The sequence below is a fragment of the Mytilus californianus genome, unplaced genomic scaffold (assembly GCF_021869535.1).
Source record: "Mytilus californianus isolate M0D057914Y unplaced genomic scaffold, xbMytCali1.0.p SCAF_2, whole genome shotgun sequence".
In the NCBI taxonomy this organism is placed as follows: domain Eukaryota; kingdom Metazoa; phylum Mollusca; class Bivalvia; order Mytilida; family Mytilidae; genus Mytilus; species Mytilus californianus.
Window position 1 is genome coordinate 90766759 of NW_026262668.1, and position 26689 is coordinate 90793447.

At 31.5% G+C, this 26689-nt stretch overlaps 1 protein-coding gene across 1 annotated transcript in view; it reads left to right on the forward strand.

The window, feature by feature from the left end:
* The window catches only part of LOC127728442 (DNA-directed RNA polymerase I subunit RPA2-like), a 49928-nt gene that overhangs the window by 6963 nt on the left and 16276 nt on the right, over positions 1-26689 (forward strand). The window contains exons 7-15 of the mRNA XM_052235801.1: positions 749-823; positions 7667-7765; positions 13534-13629; positions 15324-15400; positions 17862-18008; positions 21802-21855; positions 22311-22428; positions 24239-24326; positions 25730-25836. Coding sequence (XP_052091761.1) covers positions 749-823; positions 7667-7765; positions 13534-13629; positions 15324-15400; positions 17862-18008; positions 21802-21855; positions 22311-22428; positions 24239-24326; positions 25730-25836 — 861 coding nt within the window. The remainder of the gene's footprint in view (positions 1-748; positions 824-7666; positions 7766-13533; positions 13630-15323; positions 15401-17861; positions 18009-21801; positions 21856-22310; positions 22429-24238; positions 24327-25729; positions 25837-26689) is intronic.

The window sequence follows — 26689 nt, forward strand, 5'->3', positions numbered from 1 at the left end:
TAAAACTGATTATCAGGTCAAGATCTATCAAATCTGACAACCTGTTGTTGGGTTGCTGCCCCTGAATTGGTAATTTTAAGGAAATTTTGCAGTTTTTGGTTATTATCTTGAATATTATTATAGATAGAGATAAACTGTAAACAGCAATAATGTTCAGCAAGGTAAGATCTACAAATAAGTTGTCATGACCAAAATTGTCAGTCAACCCCTTTAGGAGTTATTGCCCTTAATAGTCAATTTTTAACAATTTTTCGTAAATTTTTGTGATCTTTTATAAAAATCTTCTTCTCTGAAACTACCGAGACAAATTCAACCATACTTGGCCATAATCATTATTAGGGTATCTAGTTTAAAAAATTTGTTCGATGACCCCGCCTTCCAACCATCATGAACATAGGGGTAAAATGCAGTTTTTGGTTTATATCTCTGAAACTAAAGCTTTTAGAGCAAATCTGACAAGTGGCAAAAATGTTCATCAGATTTAGATTTATCTGCCCTGAAATTTTCAGACAAATCCGACAACCCATTGTTGGGTTGCTGCCCCTGAGTTAGTAATTTTACAAAAATTTTGCAGTTTTTTGTTATTATCTTAGATATCATTATAATATCTAATATCTAATACTATTAATTATGATTTTAACCTTATTTTACATGATTTCAAAAGCATCAGTAAATACAGGTGAGTGACACAGGCTCTTGAGAGCCTCTAGTTTATTTCATGTTAATTTTTTTTATTTAAATGTTACAGGAGATGGGAGGTTATTTCATAGTTAATGGATTGGAGAAGATTATAAGAATGCTGATTATGCCTAGAAGAAATTATGTAAGGCATTCTGTAGTTGTATTCCTTGTAAACATCCTAGCAATTATAAAGTGAAGTACTTCCTTGGTGCCTCATGATATATGAATAAAAAGCTGGTATATAAAATCATAACTTCAAAAGGATATGAAAATTGATAGTATTGCACAAGTTTAATTTTTGTCTGGCCTGCGACAAAAGTCACGGAAAGCGAGACATAGGGATTGCTTTTCTGGCGATGGCTACAGCTGCGATGATGGCATCAACAATTGTTAAGTTTTCTGCTAAAGTTAGTTTGATAGGAACTACTTGTGATAGATCATTGATATTTTGTATGAAGATGCATTACTATCAGTACATATCAGTTTGAAGACAATTTTGAGGCCCTGCCCCCTAGGCCATGGTCCAGTGACTTTGATTTAATTAGCCATTTTCAATGTTAAGTTTTCTGCTTAAGTTAGTTTGATAGGAAGTACTTGTGATAGATCAATGATATTTTGTAGGAAGTTGCATTACTATCAGTACATGTACATATCAGTTTGACGACTATTTTGAGGCCCTGCCCCCAAGGCCATGGTCCAGTGACTTTGAATTAATTAGCCATTTTAAATGTTAAGTTTTCTGCTTAAGTTAAATTGATAGGAACTACCAGTGATAGATCAATGATATTTTGTGTGAAGTTGCATTGCTATCAGTATATATCAGTTTGACGACTATTTCGAGGCCCTGCCCCCTAGGCCATCGTTCAGTGACTTTCAATTAATAACAATTTTCAATGATAAGTTTTCTGTCTAAGTTAGTTTGATATGAAATACTTGCGATAGATCAATGATATTTTCTATAAAGTTGCATTACTATCAGTACATATCAGTTTGTCAACCATTTTGAGGCCCTACCCACTAGTTGGTCCAGCAACTTTGAATTAATTAGCAATGTTGCTGTCCATCAGATTGTCTTTTTCTGAATTTTATGTCTACAGGCCAGACATATCTCTGTGTCAACAGTTTATTTTTATGAAAAGAAGGAAAAATTGCCTTATGATGACATCTTGTGCCTTTTTTTTTCAGAAGAAATTGTTGTCATTTTTTTATTTATTTACTTATTGTCATTGACACAAAATATTTTATGATGTGTTAAAATAGGGGTGGAGCTGTGTTTTCAAGTTTTCTCATTGTTTAAACTTATTTAATAACACAAATTAATTTAACATGAATTTCATGTAAAATCTTTGAAATGTAAGTGTTTAAGGAGGTACAGAACATCTAAGGGAGTTAAATCTTTAAAAATCAGCTGAACGTTTCAAGCACATACTATTAGTAAAGAAAAATCAAGCTTCTTAATTATCAAAATTAGTGTATGTAAAACTGATAGATATCCAATGAAATTTACCTGTTATTGTGTGGTTCAAATTTCTTGAAATATTTATATTTTTGTCAATAGGACCAAGTAAATTTTATGAAAATGAAACGAGTCAAATCTATTTTAGTCAAAGTGTAAGGTACCCCCTTATTAGTGTTGAAATTTTTTTAAACCAGTTACACATCATATTCAAGTGATTTACATGATGCAGAATAAGAAACTGATGATAATTAAGTCTCCCAAACGAAGTTTGGGAAGACTTATTGGTTTTGCTCAGTTCTTCTTCTTCTTCTTCTTCTTCTTCTTCTTCTTCTTCCTCTTCCGCCGCTTTTAAATTTGAACTTGTCCGCACCCGTTCTCCAAAACTGCTTGTCAGATTAACTTAGGGTTTCACAATATGTTAAACTAACATGTCTAGTGGTGCAATCAGGGTTTTGTATGTGCAATAGGGTTTATAAAGGGGTACTTTGAGGGGCAAAAAGAAAGGAGGGTTTTACTATAGAACCCATGGGATTTTATTTTTTAAAATTTTCAAATGATTATAAATTGAAAATCGTTTGTGATAGACACAAATTTTGTAATTGAAAATGTTCTAAATGATAAAGCATATTAAATGAAATACAGGGTTAGTCCCCAGGGGTCACCCCCACCCCCTGCCATTTAAGAAAGTTCTAATACCTTGTAAGTGGTCAAGATCCCTACCTCTAAACCATATATATTCTGGTTTGTCATGCTAAGATGGTTTGAATAATATACAGGGTTAGTCCCCAGGGGTCATCCCGACCCCCTGCCATTTGAGAAAGTTCTAATATCTTGTAAATGGTCAAGATCTCCACCCCTAAACCATTTATATTCTGGTTTGTCATGATAAAGCACATCAAATGAAATACAGGGTTAGTCCCCAGGGGTCACCCCCACCCCCTGCCATTTAAGAAAGTTCTAATATCTTGTAAGTGGTCAAGATCCCCACCCCTAAACCATATATATTCTGGTTTGTCATGCGAAGATGGTTTGAATGATATACAGGGTTAGTCCCCAGGGGTCTTCCCGACCCCCTGCCATTTGAGAAAGTTCTAATATCTTGTAAATGGTCAAAATCCCCACCCCTAAACCATATATATTCCTGTGCGTCATGTCTCAAACATTTGAATGACGTATAGGGTCAGTCCCCAGGGGTTCCCCCACCCCCAATGTTCTAATATCTTGTAAATGGTTGAGATCCCCACCCCTAAACCATATATATTCCTGTTCGTCATGTCTTGAACATTTGAATGATGTATAGGGTCAGTCCCCAGGGGTTCCCCCCACCCCCAATGTTCTAATATCTTGTAAATGGTTTGTCATGCCAAGATGATTTGAATGATATACAGGGTTAGTCCCCAGGCATCATTTATGCATATAACTTTACTGGACCAAACCAATTTTCACTGGACTTTGCCCAATGTCAGGCGACTCTTGGAATTACGAATTATAGGAGCCTCGTTTGGGAGACTTCGTAACAGCATCCTGTTACAATCATTTCTTGTTAAATTTTCAAATAAATCATACCACCAATTTTTGGAGTTTTTGCCCCTTAAAATTTAATTTGTAGTTAATATCAAAGTTTTTTGCTTATATCTAAAAAATTAAAGCAATTAGAGCAAATCTTTCAAGGTAGAATTGATAAGCAGGTTGGGTTCTATTATTGGCGGAATTTTCAGATAAATCTGAAAACCTGCTTTGGAGTTCACAGAGTTTGGTTATTATCTTGAAAACTGTAACAGATAGAGAAACATTTTAATCAGTAAAAATTACCAAAGCAATAAGATCTACAAATAAGTTTACATGGCTGAAAAATTGTAAATTGACTGTTGGAATAATTACTCTTGAAAGATGGTTTTTATCCATTTTTTTTTTTAAATTGCGGAAATCATTATAGATAAGGAGAAAATTGTAAATAGCAAAAAGAAAATAACAAAAATAATTCAAGGCAAAATTTAAAGCTCAAACACATCAAACAAATGGAAAACAAGTGTCATATTCCTGACTTGGTACAGGCATTTCCTCGAGTAGAAAATGGTGGATTAAACCTGGTTTTATAGCTAGCGAAACCTCTAATTTGTATGACTGTCGCATAGAATTCCATTATATTGACAACAATGTGTGAGCAAAACAAACAGACATAATAGGTAAAGATGTCAAAAATTGGGGTACAGCAGTCAACATTGTAATACAATCTTAATCACTATAAAACAAATAACTATTTCAACAAAGAAAAAAACAAAATGGCATATAGACATCTATAGACAAAGTGCATAACAAATATGAATAGATGTTAAGTACAATAAGATATACACAAAAGTCAACAGGGTTAAAATCGTCAATTGACCCCTGAAAGTAATTATTGTTCTTCATAGATGATTTTCCCATTTTTCAAGTTTTTGCACGAAATTTAATAGATAACAGAAACAGTATTAAAAAAAAGCAAAAACTTTTCAGCACAATAAGATCTATAAATCAGTCATCATGTACAAAATTGTCAACCAACTCCTTTTAGAAGTTATTTCCCAGGAATGAGGATTTGTATCCATTTTTGCATTTTTGTCAGAGTTCGAGAGAAATTTAAAATAGCTTAAAAAAAGAATAAGAAAAATAAGATATACAAGTAAGTCAACATTGCCAAATTTTCACACTTGTTATACCCGTAGGATTTATTGCCTGTAAATTTATTTTAGATACTTTAATAGATAGGTATAAACTGTAAACAGCAAAAAATGATCATCAATACAAGACCTACAAAACTGCCACTAAATAAGATCTCTGAATAAGCAAACATTACTGATTGCAATAAAGGAAAAAAATCAGGCTCTTGGGAGCCTTTTGTTTCATCTAATTTAAAAATTTGCAATTGATGGCTTAAATGTAGAGCAAATTTATATACCATGCATTATCAAGAATAGAAATCAAATTGGTACTAAACTTAGAAATACCAGGTAATCAATACATTTTTATACGTCTTTTATGGGACATATTATGGTATACCCAGGGGTCTCACTAGGAAATTTTCATGGTGAGACCTGGGACTCCTCACCTTTAATAATGGTGAGTCCCAATAGAGTTTGATGAGTCCAGGATGCATGTGATTTTTTGTGTCCTAGTATGATGAAATATGACGAAATAAAATCAAAACGATGCATGTTGGATTGGTAGTTATATTAGTAGTTCTATTATATCAATAAAAGTTATGATCTCTTTATAATTATTGTTAATTACAACATATATAACAGACCTATTTCTATGTTTATCAATTCTTTGTGTAGATGGTCATTGACTCTTGGTCTTTTACTTGGATTCGCTGTCATCCGGTTTCCTTTAGAAAAAGGACTTTAACTTGACTCATCGTGATACTGGTGTCACTTTGTTAGACAAGCCAGTACACAGTTGATATTAATTATTATTAATTAATTTTAATCATATTTAATCATTGATGATTGAGTTAATAATCACTTTGATGTTTACATCATGATAATTATTATAGTCTTATATAAAAAGAAGCAAAACTAATGTGAACACTGTTCATAATAATGGGCTTGACTAATTAGTAATTATTCTTTAATCATTTTTTAAGTGGATTTGTTTCAATTTCAAAACATTTTGCACATTTGTTTACGATCGCGATGTTCAACATACCAATACGGGGAAAATGTTAAATCATTTGAAGACCAGTTAAATTATTTTTATCCGTAAAATATTAAATCTAAACTGTTCCTATGATCTATTTTATGCATAGTAGCAACAGTTATTGAAAATTATATCATTTCATTTTAAATTCTCAAAATAATTTACTTTCTTTTTTTTCAATCGATATGTTCATTGTACGTGATGTTCAACACGTGGAAATATTCAAGCTTTTCAAATACTTGTTAAATTTTTTTAAAAATCGGTAACTATTACTTATTTATAATCAGTTTGAACAGAATTATTATATTTAAGGATGAACTACGTTTAATTCCAAAAAATACTTATCAGTCAACAAAAATAATGATCTACGCATCATATATAATTCAAAACAATGTCGACGATCGCGAGTCTTCTAGGCAAAACGATGTGTTTGGGACTCAGGGGATACAACGAGGACGCGTCCCAGGGACTCACGGGTTTCATAAATGATGCGTCCAGGACGCATATACGCGTCTTAACGAGAACCCTGTATACCGTTGTCCGTCCGTCCGTTATCAACATGTCGGACATTAACTCAAAAACGCTTTAACCAATATGCATGAAACTTTGGTGAATTGTTTATATCTGTTGACGTAAGCTCCCTTTCGTTTTTTATAAATTTCGGATTTACCGTTTCCAAGTTTTGGGGTTTTATTCATTAAAAAAAGGGAGGATTTTCCAGTTTGTGGACAATAACTCAAAAACAATTTCACCAATTTGCAAGAAACTTTGGTGAATTATTTATTTCTATCGACATGAGCTCCCATTTGATTTTTATAAATTTTAGACCATACGTTTCCGATTAATGGGGTTTTATTCATTACAAAAAAGGGGATTTTCCAGTTTTCGGACAATAACTCAAAAATGCTTTCAGCATTTTTTATGAATTTTGGTGAATTGTTTATATCTATTCAGTATCGATGTAAGCTCCCTTTAGAATTTTATAAATTTTAGATTTTACATTTCCGAGTTACGGGGTTTTATTCATTAAAATAGGGGGGATTTTTCAGTTTTTGGACAATAACTCAAAAACAATTTCACCAATTTGCAAGAAACTTTGGTGAATTGTTTATTTCTACCGACATGAGCTCCCTTTTGATTTTTTTAAATTTTAGACTATACGTTTCCGATTTATGGGGTTTTATTCATTACAAAAAGGGGGATTTTCCAGTTTTCGGACAATAACTCAAAAATGCTTTCAGCATTTTTTATGAAACTTTGGTAAATTGTTTATATCTATTGCTGTAAGCTCCCTTTTGATTTTTATAAATTTAAGATTTTACGTTTCCGAGTTATAAGATTTTATTCATAAAAAAAGGGTTGATTTTCAAGTTTTTGGACAATATCCTTAAAGTGCTTAGAGCAGTTTTCATTAAACTTTGATGACTGATTTATATCTATTAAGATAACCTCCCTTTAGTTTTTTTATAAATTTCTGATATAACATTGAGAAGTTATTGTTTGTTTATAGTCTGACAACAGATTTACTAAGTATTGCGCAACAGCACAGTGTATTGCACAACAGCAAGAAATCTTTAATTGAATATAAATTCAATTCATATAACCAATTTCAAGTTCTTTGACTACATTTATTCAGAAACCTATAATATGTCAAATATTTAATTACAATCCAAATTCAGACCTGTATCAAGCTTGAATATTGTGTCTATTTTTGCCCCAACTGTTCAGGGTTGGACCTCTGCAGGCGTATCCAGCTGCGCTCAGCATAGCAGGTTTTAAGCTTCTAGCTTTGGTAGTAAAAAAATTCTAATGAAATAAAGGTCATTCATCTGACAATTTTTATTGTAGGCTATGTGTATGATAAGACCATCATGGAGATCTAGAGGTAAACAGTACACAGAGTATGGAGTCCAGATAAAATGTGTCAGACAAGATCAGACAGGCATGGTAAGTCAGTGGTTGTTTATACAAGTGGATAAATACATACCTAACAACTAACTGGAATTTCTTTGTTGACAGAAGTTTATATTCTTTATCAATCAATAACTAAAACATACTGGAATTACTTTGTTGACAGTACTTATGCTATATCATTAGATGATTTATACATACCTGTCAACATACTGGAATTACTTTTTTGGCAGTACTTATGCTATATCATTAGATGATTTATACATACCTGTCAACATACTGATATTACTTTGTTGACAGTACTTGTGCTATATCATTAGATGATTTATACATACCTGTCAACATACTGGAATAACTTTGTTGACAGTACTTATGCTATAACATTAGATGATTTATACATACCTGTCAACATACTGGAATTCCTTTGTTGACAGAACTTATGCTATATCATTAGATGATTTATACATACCCGTCAACATACTGGAATAACTTTGTTGACAGAACTTATGCTATATCATTAGATGATTTATACATACCTGTCAACATACTGGAATTCCTTTGTTGACAGAACTTATGCTATATCATTAGATGATTTATACATACCTGTCAACATACTGATATTATTTTGTTGACAGAACTTATGCTATATCATTAGATGATTTATACATACCTGTCAACATACTGGAATTCCTTTGTTGACAGAACTTATGCTATATCATTAGATGATTTATACATACCTGTCAACATACTGGAATTACTTTGTTGACAGTACTTATGCTATATCATTAGATGATTTATACATACCTGTCAACATACTGATATTACTTTGTTGACAGAACTTATGCTATATCATTAGATGATTTATACATACCTGTCAACATACAGATATTACTTTGTTGACAGAACTTATGCTATATCATTAGATGATTTATACATACCTGTCAACATACTGGAATTCCTTTGTTGACAGAACTTATGCTATATCATTAGATGATTTATACATACCTGTCAACATACTGATATTACTTTGTTGACAGAACTTATGCTATATCATTAGATGATTTATACATACCTGTCAACATACTGGAATTACTTTGTTACATACTTATGCTATATCATTAGATGATTTATACATACCTGTCAACATACTGGAATTACTTTGTTGACAGAACTTATGCTATATCATTAGATGATTTATACATACCTGTCAACATACTGATATTACTTTGTTGACAGAACTTATGCTATATCATTAGATGATTTATACATACCTGTCAACATACTGGAATTACTTTGTTGACAGAACTTATGCTATATCATTAGATGATTTATACATACCTGTCAACATACTGGAATTACTTTGTTGACAGTACTTATGCTATATCATTAGATGATTTATACATACCTGTCAACATACTGGAATTACTTTTTTGGCAGTACTTATGCTATATCATTAGATGATTTATACATACCTGTCAACATACTGATATTACTTTGTTGACAGTACTTGTGCTATATCATTAGATGATTTATACATACCTGTCAACATACTGGAATAACTTTGTTGACAGTACTTATGCTATAACATTAGATGATTTATACATACCTGTCAACATACTGGAATTCCTTTGTTGACAGAACTTATGCTATATCATTAGATGATTTATACATACCCGTCAACATACTGGAATAACTTTGTTGACAGAACTTATGCTATATCATTAGATGATTTATACATACCTGTCAACATACTGGAATTCCTTTGTTGACAGAACTTATGCTATATCATTAGATGATTTATACATACCTGTCAACATACTGATATTATTTTGTTGACAGAACTTATGCTATATCATTAGATGATTTATACATACCTGTCAACATACTGGAATTCCTTTGTTGACAGAACTTATGCTATATCATTAGATGATTTATACATACCTGTCAACATACTGGAATTACTTTGTTGACAGTACTTATGCTATATCATTAGATGATTTATACATACCTGTCAACATACTGATATTACTTTGTTGACAGAACTTATGCTATATCATTAGATGATTTATACATACCTGTCAACATACAGATATTACTTTGTTGACAGAACTTATGCTATATCATTAGATGATTTATACATACCTGTCAACATACTGGAATTCCTTTGTTGACAGAACTTATGCTATATCATTAGATGATTTATACATACCTGTCAACATACTGATATTACTTTGTTGACAGAACTTATGCTATATCATTAGATGATTTATACATACCTGTCAACATACTGGAATTACTTTGTTACATACTTATGCTATATCATTAGATGATTTATACATACCTGTCAACATACTGGAATTACTTTGTTGACAGAACTTATGCTATATCATTAGATGATTTATACATACCTGTCAACATACTGATATTACTTTGTTGACAGAACTTATGCTATATCATTAGATGATTTATACATACCTGTCAACATACTGGAATTACTTTGTTGACAGAACTTATGCTATATCATTAGATGATTTATACATACCTGTCAACATACTGATATTATTTTGTTGACAGAACTTATGCTATATCATTAGATGATTTATACATACCTGTCAACATACTGGAATTCCTTTGTTGACAGAACTTATGCTATATCATTAGATGATTTATACATACCTGTCAACATACTGGAATTACTTTGTTGACAGTACTTATGCTATATCATTAGATGATTTATACATACCTGTCAACATACTGATATTACTTTGTTGACAGAACTTATGCTATATCATTAGATGATTTATACATACCTGTCAACATACAGATATTACTTTGTTTACAGAACTTATGCTATATCATTAGATGATTTATACATACCTGTCAACATACTGGAATTCCTTTGTTGACAGAACTTATGCTATATCATTAGATGATTTATACATACCTGTCAACATACTGATATTACTTTGTTGACAGAACTTATGCTATATCATTAGATGATTTATACATACCTGTCAACATACTGGAATTACTTTGTTACATACTTATGCTATATCATTAGATGATTTATACATACCTGTCAACATACTGGAATTACTTTGTTGACAGAACTTATGCTATATCATTAGATGATTTATACATACCTGTCAACATACTGATATTACTTTGTTGACAGAACTTATGCTATATCATTAGATGATTTATACATACCTGTCAACATACTGGAATTACTTTGTTGACAGAACTTATGCTATATCATTAGATGATTTATACATACCTGTCAACATACTGGAATTACTTTGTTGACAGAACTTATGCTATATCATAAGATGATTTATACATACCTGTCAATGTACAAGAATTACTTTGTTGACAGAACTTATGCTATATCATAAGATGATTTATACATACCTGTCAACATACTGGAATTACTTTGTTGACAGTACTTATGCTATATCATTAGATTATTTATACATACCTGCCAACTAACTGGATTTTTTTTTCATTGACAACATGCCCAATATAAAGTCAATGATTAACCTGTGAATTTGTAAAAAAATGCATTCAGTATAAATAGTAATATTGTAAACATTTAAAACCACCTAGTGGTCTCTTTGGTAGCATGCTCACTTGGGGTGCAGGAGGTCATAGTTTCTACCCTTGCTGGGTCAAACCCAAGACTTTAATATTAGTATTTGTTGCTTCTTCACCACGAAGTAGGTATTTAGGAGTAAGAGCAAAGACTGTATGGCTTGGAGTCAGAATACTATGTCTGGATACGATGATAAGCCTTCTTACCCACGGCTTAGAAAATTTCTTAGACTTTGGTTGGTTATTGACACATCGCCTCTGGCACTGCTAATCCAATACAGGGCATGCTAGTCATTTCTCAGAGGAATTTCACATTCATTTTTCCATTGCCAGCATCCGTATGGAAAATGGTCAAGCCTTCTGTTTCACACTGGGAGGGTGAAGTTCTTGAACAAAGGTTACATCATCATAAAAATATAAAAGATAACAAACAAATGTATTTCACTTAAAGTTTTATCCTTTGAGCCTTTCATTGGCATTCATTTAATTGTAGGCTGAATAAAACTTTGCTTGGCTTTGTCATTCATTAGTGGAACTTCCGACCAATTTATTCAAATGACCATGTTAATGTAAAGTTGTCTATGATGTGCCGCAATAGATCTTGAGCACCAAATTTGATGGAGTCCAGTTTCTCTTGTTATTAAAGTAAACACATCTGATATTTGAACACAGGTAGAGTTCTTGCAACCCCTTAAAAATATGTCAGATTTTCATTTTTCAATCAAACTTTTTCTATTAATAAAAAACTTTGCTTTAATGTTTTACTTTTGTGTCTGAATTTCCATAGAAATCACCTGATTTGCACTTTGACCAGGGATATATTCATTATCTATGGTAATATCTAGATAATGAGATTTTAACACTCCACTGTAACCCTGAACAGATTTTGGCTTCCCCTCAGGGTGTACTGGAGTACTAAAGGTTATTTAAATTTCTATGGGTATAAACGTAGATAACTTATAATGTGGACAATAAAGTTGTGAGGAAGCATGTTGAACATTATATTTACATGTTCTCATACAAATCCAGGCATATTTTAATCTGATTTGCATGTTATTGTCCTGAATATGCGTGTAATATTTGCAGCTTGACATTTAACAACCATTAATTGTAAACTTCTTTCAGTTACGTGCTTTACTATACATTTCTAAATATGTTTTGTAATATGTAAATACTTCTCTTCTTATAAGTCATCTCAATTGATGTGTGTGAAAAGAAAAGAAACTCAAGTCAATTTTAAAATTAAAATGATCAGAAATCACTAACAAAAACATGAAAACACTGACCACATCATAAACTGTTAAGAATAAGGTAGTTATCACATTCCTACCTTAGTAGAAGGTATTTTTCAGAGGAGTTAAATGTGAAATGGCTCCAGACCTCCACATGTATGATAGTCTTTCAAGTATTTGTTGACAGTGTTAGTAAATACAGCAACGAATAGAACTTGACAATTAGAATCAGTGAAATTTCAAACCCAAGATATAATACTGTAAATTCAGAAATTATTGCGTGCATTTATTATTGCGATTTTGTCATTTTTGACTTAAATACGATTTTAATTTTTACGATTTTGAGACAAATCCTGTTTAGTTCATATAAAATATTTCAAAATGCGAGTTTAAATTATTGCGTTTACAACTCTGTCGCATTTGTCGCAATAATAAAAACCTTGCAATAATTTCTGAATTTACAGTATACAAAATATGTTTTATATGTACATCACTATAACATCATCTACTTTCAGAATAATGTGCTTCACTACCTATCTAATGGGTCAGCTACTATAGGGTTTGGATATCTGAAAGAACTTTTCTATGTTTTGTAATATGTAAATACTTCTCTTCTTATAAGTCATGCATCTCAATTGATGTGTGTGAAAAGAAAAGAAAAATAGTAACTCAAGTCAATTTTAAAATTAAAATGATCAGAAATCATTAACAAAAACATGAAAACACTGACCACATCATAAACTGTTAAGAATAAGGTAGTTTTCACATTCCTACCTTAGTAGAAGGTTTTTTTCAGAGGAGTTAAATGTGAAATGGCTCCAGACCTCCACATGTATGATAGTCTTTCAAGTATTTGTTGACAGTGTTAGTAAATACAGCAACGAATAGAACTTGACAATTAGAATCAGTGAAATTTCAAACCCAAGATATAATATACAAAATATGTTTTATATGTACATCACTAACATCATCTACTTTCAGAATAATGTGCTTCACTACCTATCTAATGGGTCAGCTACTATAGGGTTTGGATATCTGAAAGAACTTTTCTATGTACCAGTCATGTTTATATTAAAGGTAATTTGTAGTATATTATCATTTGTAAAAGGAGAAAATAAACAAGTAGCTGAAGATATAAAGAATTGTAATATACATGTCAGGGATGTAGCGTGTTTCATATAATGTGCAGAACGAAATAAAGAAGGGGGCATGACCCGCCAGAAACTTTTTACTAAACATTTCAGACTTAAATAGAGGACATATTCAGACATCATTTTCGGAGAAAACAAAACACAAGGACCACAAATTACAGCATCTTATTTAACTAAATATCTTAACCATGTATATTCTAAAAGCCATTTTGCAGACAGACTGGGCGTCAACAGTTACCATTTTCTCAACAAAAAAAATATAAGGAAGTCTTAGTTCCCAACTATCACATAATTATACATTTAAAATTCACATCTTTTGGAGCGTGTTAATAACAAAACCAACTAAACAAGTTAATGTGATACCCCTTCCATAAGAACTCAGTAAACAGGAAGATGAATAACAATGTATGAAATAACTCAAAACACAGGAAATATGATACCAAATTTCAGTTTGTTCTGATCTTTAGTTCCTGAGAAAAACATGATATAAATTTCATACATGACTATTATCTGTAATGATATATAAGTACATGTATTCAGTAAAGAGGAAGCTGACAAGCATTGATTGTGAAAATGCATCACACTGTATATCATATCATGCCCATAGAAAGCTTGCTACACAAGGTTTGAGTTCCGTAGTTAAACAACAATTTTATTTAACGGACGAATGGACAGATAGACAGGAGAAAAACAGTATACCCCTCCTTTTCGTTGTGGGGATATAAAAAGAACTTAGCAACAAATTAGTTTAAAATAATCGATAACACAAATGAATTTGCCAGAACAAAGAATTTTTTTTTGGCATATCAAATGATTTTGTTGGTTTATGCTTTAGTTACTGGCCTAAACATATTTGTTAACGTGACATTGATATCTGCATGTAAAGGGAACACCAATAGACCTATTCTGAGTTGATAGACAACAGTAGGAGCCATTGCCAAAGCGAAAAAAAAATATACTGCCTGTGTATATAAGTGGCCAATCCTAACAAAATCTTTGTAAGGAGACTTCTCTTGAAAATCTAAACCTGGATTTTCCAATTGCGTGAAAAACTGAAACGGGCTTGCAAAAGAAACTACAGTTTTGTGTTCTTATTTTTCATGCAAGTCCAAAAGAGAGGATGAAATAACTATAACGTATTGAATGCCAACATAGATGAAAACAGTCCACTGACAGAAACGCTATAAGTGAACACAATAAACACAATATGTTTCAAAATTTAATGAACCTATAAGTACCAATATATTTTTAATGACCAGTAGCAGACCAGTAGACTAGTTTGATACAGTAGCAATAAGATAGAATAGCGACAATATATATCTTTAATCGTTTTATTTCATCTCTCAAAATTTTCTGTGATCAGATGATGTGCATGCAATGGCGTGTTAGCGTATATGGAAGTACGCCCCTGCATTTTATGCAAATATGAAATGAAAATATATGATAAAGATGTTGTAGAAATATTGTGAGTATTCTCAAGTCACAAATTATTTCTGATAAAAAAAAATTTATAAATTGTTCTGTCATTACTGACCTCAAATGTCATGCCCAAATTTCATGTTTTATATTCCAGCGATTATTGAATGTTACAGACAAGTATATTTATGTTTTATATTACAGGGATTATTGAATGTTACAGACAAGTATATTTATGATCAGTTAGTTAAAGGTAAAGAAGATGATTCATTTTATAAAGGGTAAGTACTTAGCAGATAAAAAAAACTTTGATGTAATGATTCAAATTCAATCATTTTGCTTTTTGTTGAGCCTGTGGTGAAAGCTGAAAAAGTGAGACAAGTCAGTTCTACATTTCATCATTGTTGGCGTCATCAACATTAGGTTCAGTCTGTGGTTGAAGTTTTTATAACAACTATGATTTTGACAAACCTTCATGGAATTTTATGAAACTTTGATAAAGCTAATGTGTGATCAGAAGACAGTATCAAGAGCATTTATTCTCATTTTTAACCGGATTTCCATAGGAAAATATCAGTTATTAATTTGATGATGTACGGCGGGCGGCCAGGCTGCTGCCAAACAGTGTCTGTGCATTAACTTGAAAACACTTTTAAAATTTAGATATGTTGTTTCCTGTGACTAAATGATGGTCAAGTTCTATTTTCAGGATTTTAGCTTTTATTGTGTTCAGTTGTAGACCTTTGAGTATCGCAAAGTGATACTTATAGCGTTGTCCGTGCAACAACTTGAAAAAGCTTTGAAGAAATCATTTCAAATTTAGATATGTTGTTTCCTGTGACTAAATAAATGTCAAGTTCGATTTTCAAGATATAAGCTTTTATCGTTGTTGAGTTGTAGACCTTTAAGTAGCGAAAAGTGATACTTAGAGCATTGTCCGTTCAATAACTTGAAAACGCTTTGACGATAAGGGTTAAGTTGATTTTCATGAATTTAGGTTTTATCGTTGTTGAGTTGTAGACCTTTAAGTAGCGAAAGTGATACTTATAGCATTATTAATGCAATAACTTTAAAACGCTGGACGAAATCTTTTAAAATCTAGATATGTTGTTTCCTTTGACGTAAAGAAGGTCAAGGTCGAATTTCATGATCATTCTTCCATCAACGATGCATATGTTACAAGACAACAACCGTTTGATAGTGAGTTTCTGGAAAGTTATTGAAGTGACCACAAGATTCTATGGTTTCATATTAAATAAGGTTATAATTTCATGAACATATATCTTTCATTATTGACTTCATGATTTCTGCCTACCCACCCTGCTGAATTTTTTAACTGTTAACTTACAGATACAGTCTAAGGTTAAAGTTTTTCAGTAATCAATACTCTTGTCAAATTTCATATAATTTTATGGAACATGGACAGAAACTTCTTCATGTTCAAAAGTCATGTCAAGAGCAAAATTTTTTTAATTTTTCCATATTTTACTTAAGAAATAATTCATGCAAGCCATAGATTTGTTGGAAATTTTCACCTGACCTGGGTCGTTATATTCGTTAATTTTATCCCTCGCTAACGCTCAAGATAAAATTCGAATATAATGGCCCAGGCTATGTGAAAATTTCCAACAAATCTATGGCTAGCATGAATTATTTCAATTCTAATAGGACAAATACGGTAATTTGAAAATCTGAAGCGAAGGTAAGATTGCCATGTGTATGGCTGTTCTATTTAACCCCTGTAAGATAAAAGCTACAAATTTCAAATAAATCTAAGGCTTGCATGAATTATTTCTCAAATAACCACTAGAAAAAATGTGTTCAATCCTTATAATTCTTAACCCAAACATTTTTTTTCGATTGGCTACTATTTACTGTCAAATTCACAGTTGACATGTCATAACTAAGGAGTGACCCTCCATGTTGACTTGCTGAAGTCCATGAATGTTCGAATGATGCAATAGAATAGGAAATTAAACAACACCTACCTCAAAACTCCATTTAAATACGACATTATCCAATTTTAGAGCGTACACGTAATGGAATAATCTTCAGCTTGAGAGTTTTCATTCTTATGGCGTCATATTTTGACATGACGTTAATGTGCCAAGATCATTCATGATATTTCGGGGAATTTTATTTTATTTTGATTTTATACATTTTTTAAGATCTTATGCATTAATTCTTTTTGTTATGCATTAGAATAGGAATAACAGTTCTGTAGTTTCTTTTTCAAATTCAATTTGAACACAACGAAATCCACATAGTGTTTGCACATAGGTTACAATACATGTGCATTTACGTGAGAGGTCAAAAGTAACAGCCATTAATATGAACATCTCTGAGTCTGCGCTAAGTAAAGATATATGGAGAAATTTATCACGCTGTTGTTTACAAAGCGAAAGAAACACTTCATATTAGAATGATAAATATACTTAGTTTTTGGCAGTCATCAACATCACACTTTCCCAGCAATCCCAGGCAGGTTGTTTTTCACAGGGTTCGGTTAAATCCTTTATCAAAATTTATCGAAGTGGTAAGCAAATATTTAGTTTACAGTTGACATTTTTTTTTTATTTCATCTGAATATCATTCATTAGTGGAAAATCAGCTGACATGCTTATTGGCATAATGTTCTGGAAACTGTTGTAGAGCTACATGTACAGTCATTTTAAATATTTTGTTGAATTTCAGTTTTTTTGTGTTAATAGCCTTCATATGTTCACATATATATTTCCACAGGTGTATAGTATTTATGTTGAGACAAGCTTTAACAGAAGATCTTACCAGTCAGAATAAAGTTCTACAATATATAGGGTCCAAGTTCAGAATTAAATTACCTCTACCTGAATGGTATAGTGATGAGGAAGTTGGACAGTTTTTAATCAGGTACATTATATATGTGGTCAGATACTGATTGCATTATATATGTGGTCAGATACTGATTGCATTATATATGTGGTCAGATACTGATTGCATTATATATGTTGTCAGATACTGATTGCATTGTATTGACAAATGGGATATATTATCAATATCTAAACATGTATGAATTTTCAAATCCATCATGCTGCTTAAACTACATTTTAAGAGGCTTTTTAAAGTTACTTTTTAAAATTCACTTCTAATGTGATGGATATCCTTTAACCTGACAGTAGATTTGTGCAGTCATTAATGCTTTACATTTCAACAGATCTATTTTATATTTTGTATGTTAACATGCACATAATATAAAGTTTTTGAAGGAGAATCTCACCTTTTTCTAATTTGTACATTGACCTTTAATCAAAATTACAGTCTTAGCAAAATTCTTTAATATTATGGTCTTACTCGTATCGACTATGATGTCTGCAATTCATATTCAATATCCTTTTCTAAAACAAATCATTTTCAATTGTTCATAGAATGCAATACTTTTAAAAGTCGAAGTAGGCAACTAGCTTTTTATGGTCAATTATTGACACTACTAGGCCCTTTTTCTTATGATGTCTTTGGTGATATACTTGGTAATTATGAATATATGGAGATATATGTTCATGAGACAGACAAAGCTAAAAGACATCTAGAGATCAACATACAGTGCGGGAGTTTCTCGCTGCATTGAAGACCCATTGGTGGCCTTCGGCTGTTGTCTGCTGTATGGTCGGGTTGTTGTCTCTTTGACACATTCCCCATTTCCATTCTCAATTTTATTCAACAATAAATAAGTGGGTTAAGGGTCCACACAGTACGTCAAACTCTTAAGTATTCATGTATTATTGTTTTTTTTTCAAAATACTGTTACATATGATGACTGTCTATGTTTTACCTTAGTAAAGGTTACAACTAATTAAGCTTGTGTGTACTATAAACAGGTTAATCAAAGATTTAACTTTGGGAAAGAACTGTTTTCTAGCTTATTTAGTATGTTGCTGAAAAACTCATTGTGTCAGTAAAAAGTCATGATTAACATCCAAATACCTGAGATACAAAAACAATTTCTTTTAAATGTATAACAAGTTATGTTTTATGACACATTATTATTTATTTGAAAGAGAATTATCATTGTCAAACATGAAAAAAGAGAATACTGCAGTAATAAATGTCTTTTGAAACATATTTTTATGCCCCCGCCGTAGTGGTGGGGGGCGTTAAGTTTTACCCTTGTCCGTCTGTACATACGTCCGTACGTCCCAAAATTAGTTTCTGTTCTCTAACTTAGGTTTACCTCAACCAAATGTTATGAAACTTATACACAATGCTTATTACCACAAAACACAGATCAAGTTTGAATTTCGGTGGCGTCACTTTAATCATTCTAGAGTTATGCCCCTTTATAAATGGAAAAATTGCTAAATTTTTAGTTTCCGTTCTCTAACTGAAGTTTGCCTCAACCAAATGTTATGAAACTTATACACAATGCTTATTACCAAAAAAACACAGTTCAAGTTTGAATTTTGGTGGCGTCACTTTAACCGTTCTAGAGTTATGCCCCTTTATAAATGGAAAAATTGCAAAATTTTTAGTTTCCGTTCTCTAACTTAAGTTTGCCTCAACCAAATGTATGAAACTTATACAGAATGCTTATTACCACCAAACACAGATCAAGTTTGAATTTTGGTGGTGTCACTTTAACAGTTCTAGAGTTATGCCCTTTATAAATGGAAAAATTGCAAAATTTTTATTTTCTTCTAAATATCAAGTAATTTTTAAAAATGGAGTTATCTGCCTTTGTCCATGATTATAGTTGAATAAACTACAATCAATGCTTTATACAATGCAATGTTTAATTTTGACTTCCACTGATAAAACACAGATCAAGTTGAATTTGGGTAGTGTCACTTTAACCATTATTATGCCCCTTTATAAATCGAAAGATTGCAAAATTTTTAGTTTCCATTCTGTAACTTAAGTTTGCCCCAACGAAACATTATGAAACCTATACACAATATTCATTACCACAAAACTAAGATCAAGTACAAATTTTTTGTTTTGGTTTTCTAACTTTAGTTTGTTTTTGTATATTCTACCATAAAAAAATTTCCACGAAATCAGTTGTCCTGTTTACCATTATACAGATTGTAATAGTTGCTTTCATTTTTTTTGTCAACAACATAGTAAAACAAAAATGGAGGAGGAATTGAATACCACATGCACAAAATCAAACCAGTTCTATGTTAGCAGTGTTCTCCCCAGGCCGTTTTAGCTCCGCGGCTCCGAGACGCTATATTTTTTTTCCCTGATGCTATAATAATTTCCGCGACGCTATAATTAGTTTGAGGATGCTATTTTTCTTGTCTCAATATCGCAAAGCCAAGTCCTATATTTTGAACTTTCATCTAATTACCGCTTGTGATCATAAAAATTATATCACCTTTAATTGTAATCCCTTCAAGTCGGACAATAGAGGCAATTTAGAGTGATTAAGTAGGTGTTAATTGCCCTTTGGGTGATAACTGAATGGATACAAATACCCCAAGCTGACACTTGTGACATGACTAATACCACGTGGTCCAATCGCAAATTTCGACATGGAGAAAATGTAATCAGAAAATCGGAAAACTATTCGAAATCTACGTTTGCATAATCCAAATTCAAAGATACAAACAATTTCTCTCTTTAGAAAAGAGGTTAGGTCGTATATTTTTACAACTTTTAAAAAATTACTTTCTTTCATTTCCGGTACTGCTAGTTAATCGAGAGCGTATATTAAACATTTTGATTTTGAGTTAAATAAGTTTGAAACTTCTTTCGAAAGAGATCATTATTGGCTTTAGTAAATGTTTCATCCATTTAATGCATTAAAAGAGTCATATTCATTCCCAATCTCTTGTCAAACATTGTTTATTTTGGTAAATTTTTCTTCCGCCGCCATTGGAATATTTATTCCAACTACAGATCGGAACCGGACCAGATATGACAAAATTCCGCATTTTTACGATAATAACTCTGCACAAATGGCACGGTAGACAGAAAAAAAAATCACAAAAGAAAAAACTACGCATTCCATACGCATTAACAGACTATTTATTAGATATCTTTGCAAAAGGTATTCACTTTGAAAATACATCGTTTTAATATACTGACTAAAGTAGCTTAACTTTGTTAAAAATGTATATCATTTTGATATAAAGAAACAACTGGGACTAATTCATTGAGTACCATGAAACATTGAATTTCATAGAGATTATAAAGAAAAAAGTTTTTTAATTGAAATTTTATTGCTATATGATACTTTCTCTTCCCTTTTTATATAAAAACCAGTTCTTTTTTTTTTGCTAGATATTTAGTATTGTATGTATACAGGTTGTACTATGATAAACCATTCATTCATTCATTCATTCATTTAGTTGAGTAGGTAGGGTAACCGGAACCACACATATATTTTTATTTGGCCCAAGAGGAAACAAATAATTCTGTAACTATAAATGAATATAGAAAACATAAACTGAAACAACTGTTATCATGGTTAAAGTTTAATTGTATTCTCAGTTATGAATTGGACAATATAAACATATATATAAACATAAACAGATAAAGGAAATAGAGCATCGCTGCGACGCGTCAAATGACATTGAAAAAAAATACAGTTTATTTTTTTACGCCAAATGTGATGCTATGCAAAAGTTCTGGGGAGAACACTGGTTAGTAAATAGCATTATATTGGATGTTTAAATTTCTGTCTCTCTTTTTCTTGATCTAGGGAGTGCATTTGTATACATCTAGAAAGTAATACAGATAAATTCAATCTTTTAATGTAAGTATTGCTTTTAATGTTAATATGTGAAGATACAGTATTGAAATTTTGTGGGAGAAAGCAATGAATGCAGAAGCTGTTGTTAATTTGGATTATTTAATTTCCTGGAATAAGTATCATTCGGCAATTATCAGTTTTTAGTATAATGTAAGTAACAGTTGGCATATCGTGTTATTTATTGTATTATAAGTAATAATAGATATCTGGTCTTACAGTAGCAAGCCTATGTTAACTTAACACCAACCATAGATTAACTGTTCATGTTGTCTGGGAAACATTCAATAAATAAAATAAAAAAATGACTGATCACTATTTACCACATAAACTCTAGGTCAATTCATATGTAACAAGTTGACACAATAAAAGTTTACTGAATTTTATAAACGATATGTGTATACATGTATAAGTTAAACATTTTATCGATTACACTATCTAATTTGCTGGTTGTATTTCAGTTTCATGATAAGGAAATTATTTGCCTTTTCTAAAGGAGAATGTGCAGCAGAAAGTGCAGATAGCCCAGCCAATCAGGAATTGTTACTAGGTGGCCATCTCTACCTTGCTGTCCTTAAGGTACTTTGTAGGCCATGGTAGATTGTTATAATGTTTTGATAAGATAACTGCTGTCTAATATGGAATTATATAATGCTAATATGACATTCTGTTGTCTGAAGACAAAATAGGCTTATAACAGTTTCTATTAAAAATAAAATCTTATGATTTTGTTCAACTTAAATTTTTTAGTGATTATTCAATATTGCTCATTAGTCTTAATAGTACATCTTTCAATTACTTGTTAATGTCAAAGACTTCTGGGCTTTCAGTCTAAAAACTTGACACAGTATTCAGAGAACAAAACTTGTGCATGAAACACCAATTCCAGTAATTGATTAATTGATTTTTGGAGTCTGAGTACTATAATCGTGATCAAAAGAGTTATGACCGCAGGCCTGGTGTCTGCTATTAATAAACTTGTAAGTCTTTGAAAATCGTAATAGTAAAATTAACAATAAAAAATAAATTTTTGTTTTTTTCCATAGATTTTTAGCTCACCTGGCCCAAAGGGCCAAGTGAGTTTTTCTCATCACTTGGCGTCCATCGTCCGTCGTCCGTCGTCGTTAACTTTTACAAAAATCTTCTCCTCTGAAACTACTGGGCCAAATTTGACCAAACTTGGCCACAATCATTATTGGGGTATCTAGTTTCAAAAATGTTTCCGGTGACCCGGCCAACAAACCAAGATGGCCGCCATGGCTAAAAATAGAACATAGGGGTAAAATGTAGATTTTGGCTTATATCTCTGAAACCAAAGCATTTAGAGCAAATCTGACTTGGGTAAAATTGTTTATCAGGTCAAGATCTATCTGCCCTGAAATTTTCAGATGAATCGGACAACCCGTTGTAATTTTAAGGAAATTTTGCCGTTTTTGGTTATTATCTTGAATATTATTACAGATAGAGATAAACTGTAAACAGCAATAATGTTCAGCAAAGTAAGATCTACAAATAAGTCAGCTTGACCAAAATGGTCAGTTGACCCCTTAAGGAGTTATTGCCTTTTATAGTCAATTTTTAACCATTTTTCGTAAATTTTTGTAGTCTTTTACAAAAATCTTCTCCTCTGAAACTACTAAGACAAATTTAACCAAACTTGTCCACAATCATCATTAGGGTATCTAGTTTAAAAAATGTGTCCGATGACCCCGCCTGTGAACCAAGATGGCCGACATGGCTAAAAAATAGTACATAGGGTAAAATGCAGTTTTTGGCTCATATCTCTGAAACCAAAGCATTTAGAATAAATCTGATGGGATAAAATTGTTCATTAGGTCAAGATCTATCTGCCCTTAAATTTTCAGACCAATCAGGCAACACGTTGTTGGGTTGCTGCCCCTGAATTGGTAATTTTAAGGAAATTTTGCAGCTTTTGGTTACTATCTTGAATATTATTATAGATAGAGATAAACTGTAAACAGCAATAATGTACAGCAAAGTAAGATCTACAAATAAGTCAACATGACCAAAATTGTCAATTGACCCCTTAAGGAGTTATTGCCCTTTATAGTCAATTTTTTACAATTTTCATAAATTTTGTAAATTTTTGTAAATTTTTACAAAATATTTTCCACTGTAACTACTGGGCCAAGTTCATTATAGATAGAGATAATTGTAAGCAGCAAGTATGTTCAGTAAAGTAAGATCTACAAATACATCACCATCACCAAAACACAATTTTGTCATGAATCCATCTGTGTCCTTTGTTTAATATGCACATAGACCAAGGTGAGCGACACAGGCTCTTTAGAGCCTCTAGTTAAGCATATAAATCTAATACAAAAATATTATGAGTGGAAATTATTTACATGTTTAAAACCATTAACAGGAAAAGATAGAGTCATGGTTAATTTCATTAAAAGCAACTATACAAAGAAATGCCAAAACTAAAGAAGGATCCTACAAATTAACTAGCAGTAAGTAAATAAGATCTTAATGTATTCAGTAAGTAAATAAAGTAAAAATAGAGAGAAGTTAGAATTAAGGTGGATGATTAAAATCCATAGAATTTTTTTATAATTTGTCAAAATGTAGTTTTTATCATGCTTTTTTCCAAAATATAATGAAAGTATGGGTCATCGGACTTTTTTTCACGCTACAGGTTGTGCAAAATTGTCAGATTTTGTATAGATTATTCATGGTAAATCAAAAAAAAAAAAACTACATCATAGAATTTTAAGATAAAATGTGAGAAGGTTAAGAAATAATTCATGGGGGCTTGAATAAATCGTGATTTTACCACGGGTTGGCCCTTTATGACAAATATTTTATCCTGAGCGATAGCGAGGGGTAAAATATCGGCATAAAGGGACAACCCGTGGTAAAATCAATATATATTAAAGCCCCCGTGAATTATTTCGATTCTAATAGGACAAATACGGCAATTGTTTTGGATCGAAGCGCTCTAGATGAAGGCATTATTTGCCGTTCCCATGAATAAACGCACTATTAAATTGACGTAAAAGACCGGAGCAAACTGAATGAATGACATGCTTAAACTATTTACAATAACATATTTAGATAGGTTTGGATGAATCTAAATGATAATTGTACTTACATGTCTTATATATGTATACAAAACATGGCTTATATAACACATTTTAACATCGTTTGTTTACGTTTCCTTGTTGTGATGATTTTCGGTTTCACAAGCGTGTATTTTCCCATAAAATGCTTATATTCTTACGTCATCGTTCTATGACGTCCGATAGTTCATTCATAAAAAAGCATATGACGCGGGAGTACGATCGGAACAGCCCAAACAATATATTCATATTTTACCACGGGTGTGTACTCAAAGCGTTTGAAGAACGTCCTGTTAGAATAGCTCTTATAACATGCTTTCAGATAAAAAAAAAAGAAAAAATGGGGTCACCGGACTTGTTTTGTTGCTTCATATTAAAATAGGTAAATTCACAACACTTTCTATTATAAAAAATACTTTATCTGAGTTATCTCCCCTTATGTGGCAAAGTTGAAAAAAATAAGATTCAAACAAAAATAATGTGTTTTTTAGAAAATACAGCCGTAAATATGATAAAACACAGAATTTTCTATTTTAACATGAAAAGTCTTACACATGAATTGCATACTATTCTCAAAATTTGCACATTTTATTAAAGATCTAGACCAATTGTTTTCTGCTACTTCAAAATCCAAGATGGAGGAAGACACCCCCAGCCACTTAAAGTAGATATGAAAATATTTAAAGAAAGGATAGAGTTTCTTTCTTGCTTTTTTTCGTGTAAGAATATAACTCATCAATTAAAATTTGATCAATCATTAAAAAGTAGTTTATAATTTTACTTTACTATTGTAGAAACACTGGAAGATGCATTTAGACACACCTCAGATATTAGTAAATCTGTAGAATATTTACTTTCAACTGGTAACCTGGTATCAAGGTCAGGTCTTGGTTTAATGCAGGTATGTATGAATTTAAGGACATGTTGGTTATTTATCATTGAGACAGCAACCGTGCAACATCATATAACAGAAAAGACTTAAAGAGGTCAACATATGATCTTCATAGAATATGCAAAAGTCTATTTTTCCACAAATGTAGGCAACTTGTAAATTATTTCAACAGACACAACCAAAGATATATTACAAAAATTCCATGGACAAAAACACTATCATATATACTAAAATCTCTTGACGACACATTAACATGCTGGGGTTAGACTTGTTATTTGAGGACTTCACTTCTCTCCTTTATATTTCAATCTGTTGAATATAAAAAGATACATAGAAAAACATGATTTGAAGACATACATTGAATTATAGTATCCAACTAAATACATCCTTGTGGCTGTATTTCATATTTGTTTATTGTTTATTGTTTTGTACATATATCAGACAGTTAGTTTTTTGTTTGAATTGATTTTCATTTGTCATTTTGTGGTATTGGTTTTGCTCATTGTTGAAGGCCATATGGTGACGTATAATTGCTTATCTTCTAATTTCATTTGGTCTCTGTTGAAGAGTTGTCTTATTAGCAATCCTTCTACATTTGCATTTTTATCAATTTATTAGGAATTAACATAATTGAACTTTCTCAAAACAAAAAAAATTCCTATAAACCAGGAAAATTGATGCCCACAAAATAAATGAATCCACAGAATTGAATTTATTTACTTTAAGTTTATATAGGGATAAAACTATTGTGGTAGTCAGTATTCTCAATATGTTATCTCAATATGAAGGGATAAAAATAGTGTATATCCTAACTATTGTCAATATGTTAGTTTCTAGGTCATGTTCATACTTCCTTAGCAAA